This window comes from Triticum urartu, chromosome 6 (genome assembly GCF_003073215.2).
Source record: "Triticum urartu cultivar G1812 chromosome 6, Tu2.1, whole genome shotgun sequence".
Lineage (NCBI taxonomy): Eukaryota > Viridiplantae > Streptophyta > Magnoliopsida > Poales > Poaceae > Triticum > Triticum urartu.
In genome coordinates this window covers 2,844,717-2,851,588 of record NC_053027.1, presented here as the reverse complement: position 1 = coordinate 2,851,588, position 6,872 = coordinate 2,844,717, and the positions used below count along the sequence as shown (strand labels likewise).

Here is a 6,872-nt window from a genome sequence, read left to right as displayed (position 1 = left end):
TTTGTCAACTCTTTGCCGCATCAAAGTTGTTGTGTCATAAGCAAAATCAATGGTCCTTTTAATAAAAAGATATTAGTCATGCACTTATTTGGAAGAATGAATTATAATAAAAACAAATGCGTACGTTGAATTGAGAAATTAGATGGTTTCTTTCTGACAACATACTATTCCATCCTAGTTGTGAAGACATCTCCGAATGTTGTGAAGATATAATCACTTTCAACTCTATCATCTGGGCCACTAGGCAGCCTGGTGTCCCATCAAGCTACAAGTTAAAATTAGAACCAGTTTAAAAAAAGGTATTTAGAAAGAATTAGTTTCAACCTTAAAAAACATTACTGACTAGTATCATTCTACAGTTGACTTTGAAGGCTGATGAGAAACCTTGGGCAATGCCTTTCAAGATCACATGAGGTCCTCAACTATTTGCAAAACTATTTATTTATGAATCATTTTTGTAAAAGCCAAGCAGATAACAACAAGTAAACTAAGCATATAACTCTCAATCTCATACGTAGTTCTCTAAGATTATTTTGTCTGACCTTGCCCACTTTTGCTTCGTTACAATCTAGGATAAGCGGTTTGTCATGTCGAAAATAGGAAATGGTATGATCAATATGGAATTTCTTGTAAAACCAAGTCTGCAAGAAAATAAAACTTATATGTAAGTAATCAATTAACAAAAATGTCATAGGAAATAATGATTGTGTATTACCTGTAGTGGTTGGAGGTGCCCCTTCAAGTTCGCGGCTCCGTTGACAAACTTCCTCAAATTTGACATTATGTGGTCAAGAGAAAGTTATACATAAGTTATGGAGTTTATAGTATGTATGTGCACAACGATACATACTAGGGATGACCACAAACGATCACTTTCTTGTCAGTATAGTATGCATCTGTCCACAACGATACATATTTAATTGATCGTTGCTTAACTTTACCCCAGCTTAGATATCTATCTTGAACTCAAGACAGTTTTCTTCAACAACAATGAATCTTCTTGGCTGCATACAATGGGTTGAGCATGTGCATATCAAGATATGAAATCAGAGAATCGCCACACAGTAGGCCAGTTTAGAGAAACTTGGGTCGAAAAGACAAAATCAAGTTTCCAAATAAACACAACAATAGCTTCAGACAAAAAAAACATGTGTTCCAAACAAACCAATCAGATGTACAATACTTGTCCGGCAAACAAAGCAAAGGTTCAACAACGTATGTTTACGAAGGATGTTCCTTCATAGAGACGGATATTCCAATCTGAGATCACTGCAGCCTGGTCACCGATGTACCAGAATATACCAGGTAAACTACAGGGCAGCACAGCAGCAACTCCAGGACCTCGTGACGGCACCGTGTTCATTCTTGTATACACATACAATACCAGCATCAGCCTGCTTTCACTTGGATGTAGCTCCTCGCAGGCTCGGCACATAAGCTAGGAAGGGTGGATTTCATAATTAAAAACAAGCACTCATAACCCAAAGATCAGCAGCATCCCCTGCGGATAGATCACTTTTCACTAGTTGGACGAGCTGAAGGAAGCTTCGCCGCCTGAGTCACTCTCGTCCTGCATGCGCTTCATCTCATACGCCCACTCCAGGCCAGAGCAGTAGTGGAGGGGTGGGTTGAACCTGTGGTCGTTCAGGTCAGGGGGCAGGAACGCGCCGTTCTCGACAAGGAACCTGACCACCCTCTTGTTTCTTTCCTTGGCAGCAATGTGCAGGGGAGTCCCTAGATTAAGACAAAATAAGTTTAGGACTCCACAGGTCAAGTAGGTTGAATTGAGTAGATAGTAGTAATAAACGCATTTTAGTAACCTAGATAAGCTAGGTAGCAGGAAAACAGCACTGCAGGAGGTTCAACCCAAATCTAATACATGAAGCCACACACACCGTTCACATACTTTTAAAACAGAGCAAGATTACACTATACAGATCAGCTACAAGTAAACCACACCTACATACCTAGTAATAAAACATGGAGATCTCATGTAATGGAAATAAGCTATGTTTGGATGTCAATTAAGCAGATGCATCGCTATTAACACCAGCAACCCAAAACAATATATATATATATATATATATATATATATATATATAACCTAGATATAAGCTACATAGCAGAAAACTGTACTGCACAGCGTTCAGTCCACATAATACTATATGAAGCAACACACACCATTCAACTACTGTAAAACAGAGCAAGATTAGATCTGCAGGTCCACTAAGTAAACATCATCTACATACCTAGTCATGTAACATAGAAAAAGAATGGAAACAAATTATGCTGGATGTACTAACTTCCACAGCTTGGCCATATATGTATAGACAATTAAGAGTGGCATCCCAAGACAATACATATAGAATAACAAAAATAATTAAAAACAATAACATTTAGAAAGGTAGAACTGATGGAAGAACAATCAACAATAAAAATAATGACACTGGCAATACAGGCAATGACTAAAAAAACAAGTGAACTTACAGCCACAAGCTCCTTTTGTTCGGGCATCAATATTTGCACCGCGCTCCAGTAGTTCATCCATGATTTTCACATGCCCGCCCTGAGCAGCAAGGTGCAGCGGAGTAGCGCCAGGAGACTTTGGTCCCCATGCGGGTGCATTGACATCCATCCCTTCATTCAGGAGACGTCTCACCTAAGGAGAATCAGAAAAAATGACGGTTTTAGATTTTTCACAAGGATGATTAGTAAATAAGTAAGATAACAATCTCTAGTTGAGAAGTTGTATGGGATTAATTAGTCACCAAGCCAATGGGTTAAGAATACACAAAACTACATTTTTTCTATACAGCAGAATGCCAGAATCTAGCCTAAAACATGCATTCATTCTTGCAGATTTGGTTTAAGGTGATCCCATGAATAACAGGCCGCTGAAAAGAATTGATGCGACACAGAATATAACTTAGAATGATTGGTACTTATAACCAGTCCTAGATGAACACATAGAAAAGAACATCGGAGACCTGCAAATGAGAATCAGGGTAATCAGCACATCTAACTAGTTACTAGCCTCAGATATATGTTGCGACTCCCAGGACATTCGTCCAAAGCTGGATGCAATTTTGAAACATATACAAGCCCTGAAGAACATCAGAGAGTGTTTCTTTATTTGGCTTAATCAGCTAATTGGGCAGAGCACTTGCCAAGCAAACTTTGCTTCAATTGGCTACACAAGGCAACAACATAGTACAAGAGTTTGGTTGTTTCTTTATTTGGCTTAATCAGCTAATTGGGCAGAGCACTTGCCAAACAAACTTTTCTTAAATTGGCTACACAAGGCAGCAACATAGTACAAGAGTTTGGTTGTTTCTCCTAATTGGTCACATATACAAGATTTGAAACAATCAGCATATCTAACTAGTTACTAGCCTGACATACATGCTCCAAATTCCAGGACATTTTGGCAGAACTGGATGCAAAGTTTGGACATCAACATGCCCTAAAGGACATCAAAGAGTATTTCTTTATTTGTCTTAATCAGCTAAATTGGGCAGGGCAAATGGCAAACAATCCTGTTCACACAAGGTGACAGCATGATAACAGAGTTTTGGTCGTTTCTCCTAATTGGTCAGATGTGTAAAACATATGCGTACTCGAGTTGCAATCTGTTTCAAAGGATGCCAAAGTAGGTAGTTATAACTGGACAGGTCAGGGCACATGCCAAACAATCTTGCTTCAATTATCCACTCAAGGTGACACAACATGGTACCACACTTTTGGGTGTCTTGTCCCTCCTAATCGGTCACATGTGCAACACATTTGGATGCAGCCAAGTTGCAGTCTGTCTTAAAAGGGCAACAAATCCATTCGTGCGCTTGATTGACAGAACATACCCTTGCCTAAACATTCCTAGTGGACTAGTTTTGTGGGAGCAGGAACCTAAGAGCCAACCTTATTTGGATTTCCCAACTAAAACTGGTATGGTAGATGCAAAACAATATTTGCTTCAGTTATCTAATATCTACAGGATGCCAAAGTAGGCACTTATAACTGAAGTGGGCAGGGCAGATGCCAAACAATCTTCTTCAATTATCCACCCAAGGTGACACACCATGGTACCACACTGTTGGGTCTCTTGTCCCTCCTGATCGGTCACATGTGCAACACATTTGTGGTATCCAAGTTCGCACGCTCGCATGACAGAACATATCCTTGCCTAAACTGAGTCTAGATTAAACAATCGATAATTCATTCATTCATCCAGATTCGGTTTATTGTGATTCGACACAAAAAGAGTGTTCCTTCATTTGGCTCAATCAGCTAAATTGGGCAGAGCACTTGCCAAACAAACTTGCTCTAATTGGCTGCACAAGGCGACAACATAGTACCGAAGTTTTGGTCTCGTGTCCCTCCTAATCGGTCACATCCGTAGCACGTTTGTGGTGCTACTCAAGTTGCAGTGTGTCTCAAAAGGGTGACAAATCCATTTGTGCGCTTGTGTGACCAAACATAAACTTGCCTAAACGTTCCTAGTTGACTAGTTTTGTGGCAGCAAGAATATTCCTTGTGAGGCGGAAAAATAAGGAGATAGAGGGAGCAGCTCATACCTCCTTGAGGTTGCCCTTGCGGGCGGCGACGTGGAGCTGGTTCCAGCCGCGGTCGTCGGCGTCGTCCGAGTCACCGCCGCGAGCGCGCGCCCGGGTCATGCTGAGCGAGCTGCGGAGCTGCACCATGGTGGTCCCTTGTCCAATCTTGCAAGCAGATCCAAACCAACCAAGCAATCAAGCAGAGAGAGGAGCAATCCAATCAAATCAAGAACGAGAAGGGGGGGAAGAAGCAAATCGGATCCGGGGAGAAATTGAGCAGAGGATAGGGGAGGGGAGGGGGGAGATTAGCGGGAGTAGTTGCCCATGCCGAAGGGGGCAAACGGATTGAGGCCGGGGCCGAGCGCGCGGAGGTTCTTGTGGAGCATCGGCGACGAGGAGGTAGAGGAGGAAGACGGGCGGCGGCGCACCATAGTATGTCGAATCTGGGTTGGTTTTTTCGGGGGGAGACGGATGAGATCAGAGGAAGGCGTCGACGGAGTTGGGGATCATGTCTTCCGTCCGGAAATCAATCAAAAATCGCAAATTTCGATCGACCGGAGGTGGGGAAGGCGACGGACGGCGACGAGGAGGGGATGGGGATGAGGATGAGCAAACCCTAGAAATCCAACTCGAATCCAATCTTCTCTCTCGCTCTCCTGCGTTATATATTTTCGCAGGCCCCCGGAGACCAGCCTCGCGTGAGGGGCCGAATGAATCGAGCACGCAGCGGCCGGGCCGTTGCTGCGTGGGCCGAATCCGTGGGCCCCTGTTGAAGGCCCAATATCCTAGTTTTCATTTTTAGCAAAAAGAGTGGTTTTGCTAAAAAAAAGAGTGGTTTCTCATGCTTACCACCACCACCCCCCCCCTCCATAGTTAGAGGATCTACAAATTGGACCCCCACTTCTCCCCCTAAACGTCCCGACAAACAACTCCAACAGTGTTCGGACTGAAAAAAAATGTCATTCTACTAGGCCAGCAAAGTCAGCCCAAACATGTGGCGGATATGAGAACCTCTTAAACTCGGTACATACATGTGGCGGATATGAGGACCCCGAATGCCTCCACAAGTCGGATCCAAGAGAGGGGATTCTTGAAAAGGCAAACCCTATAAATGCAAACTGAATCCAAACCCCGCTCCCCCACCAAAACCTCCTCACACATATATTTTCGCATGTGTCATGCCTCATGAGAGGCCAATCCAAATCCACGCAGGGTGAGGGAGGCGAGTCGCAACCCCTTCGTTGCGAGCACTAAGCTATAACCATCGGGCCATCATCCTGTTGGTGTATAGATAGTTCGCTTTTTTCTTTTATATCCTTGTTCAGTTCGGTTTATCCTTTTTTTTCTCTTTTCTCATCCTTTTTTGTTTTTTTTAATCCACAGTTTAAAAAAATTCATGAACCTTTTTTGTAAATTGATGAACTTTATAAAATTAGATAAATATTTTTCCAAATTCAATGAACTTTTTAAAATTCATGAACTATTTTTCAAAATATGTAAACTTTTTTGGATTCATAAACCTTTCAAAATATATATATAAAGATTTTTCAATTTCGTGAACTATTTTTGTATTCACATTTTTTCATTTTTTTTATAGAAAAAGTCAATGGTTGACTGGTCAGCTGGTCAACTGGGCAAGTACTTAGCACATGTCTTTTTAAAGCCTACATTTGCTTCATGTCCATTATTTTTTATGTTTGGTTGTACATAAAATGAAGAAAAAAATCACACACACAATGTATATGATAATTCCGTTTTCCTTTTAATATATGACAGGATCATTCAACATAATTAAGTTATACTTCCTCCGCCCCATAATATAAGAGCATTTTTGACACTAGTACTACTGAGCTACCAAGCTAAAATCGAGCAAGTTTGTGTTGGTTCATAACCAGTTCATTTTTTGACCGAGCTATGTTTTTCTTTTTGAATCGATATCCAAGTCAAGCAAAATAAATAAATAAATGAAACGATCTCGAACGGCTCACGAGGCTCAAGTTTTTCTTGCAGCCCTAATGAAAATCAAAGTGCAGAACACCACCGAATGATGCATCGTATGAGGAAAACGCTGTGCAGTAATTTCGCTAGAATAGAAGAGGAGTGAATTCCACATTTTACCCGCTAGATATGCATTTATGACACTAATTAACCCATTTTACCCGCTAGATATGCATTTATGACACTAATTAACCCATTGAGAGGCAACTCGTCTAGAACACCACTTTTGGAACCCTGCATTTTCGATGCGTGTCCATTAGGCAAGGTGTAAGGTGACGCCCAGGGTCAAAAACACCTAGGCTCCATTTCCTGCCCATAGCCCGG

The 6,872-nt window shown here is 41.7% G+C and overlaps 1 protein-coding gene across 1 annotated transcript; it reads right to left on the bottom strand.

The window, feature by feature from the left end:
• Nucleotides 1-1,108: 1,108 nt before the first annotated feature.
• On the bottom strand, nt 1,109-5,194 carry LOC125512772 (phytochrome-interacting ankyrin-repeat protein 2). Its single transcript, XM_048677854.1, has 3 exons — nt 4,572-5,194; nt 2,488-2,659; nt 1,109-1,734 (listed from the first exon to the last, which is right to left on the bottom strand). The coding sequence occupies exons 1-3, from the start codon at nt 4,695-4,697 to the stop codon at nt 1,523-1,525; spliced, it is 510 nt and encodes a 169-aa protein (XP_048533811.1). The 5' UTR covers nt 4,698-5,194; the 3' UTR covers nt 1,109-1,522.
• Between the last annotated feature and the right edge of the window lie 1,678 nt (nt 5,195-6,872).

Coding starts and splice junctions, on each gene's coding strand:
- LOC125512772 (XM_048677854.1), bottom strand. CDS start 4,697: ATGGTGCAGCTCCGCAGCTCGCTCAGCATGACCCGGGCGCGCGCTCGC. Junction 2,660..4,571: donor GCAAGGGCAACCTCAAGGAG/GTATGAGCTGCT, acceptor GATTCTCCTTAG/GTGAGACGTCTCCTGAATGA. Junction 1,735..2,487: donor AACAAAAGGAGCTTGTGGCT/GTAAGTTCACTT, acceptor GTCTTAATCTAG/GGACTCCCCTGCACATTGCT.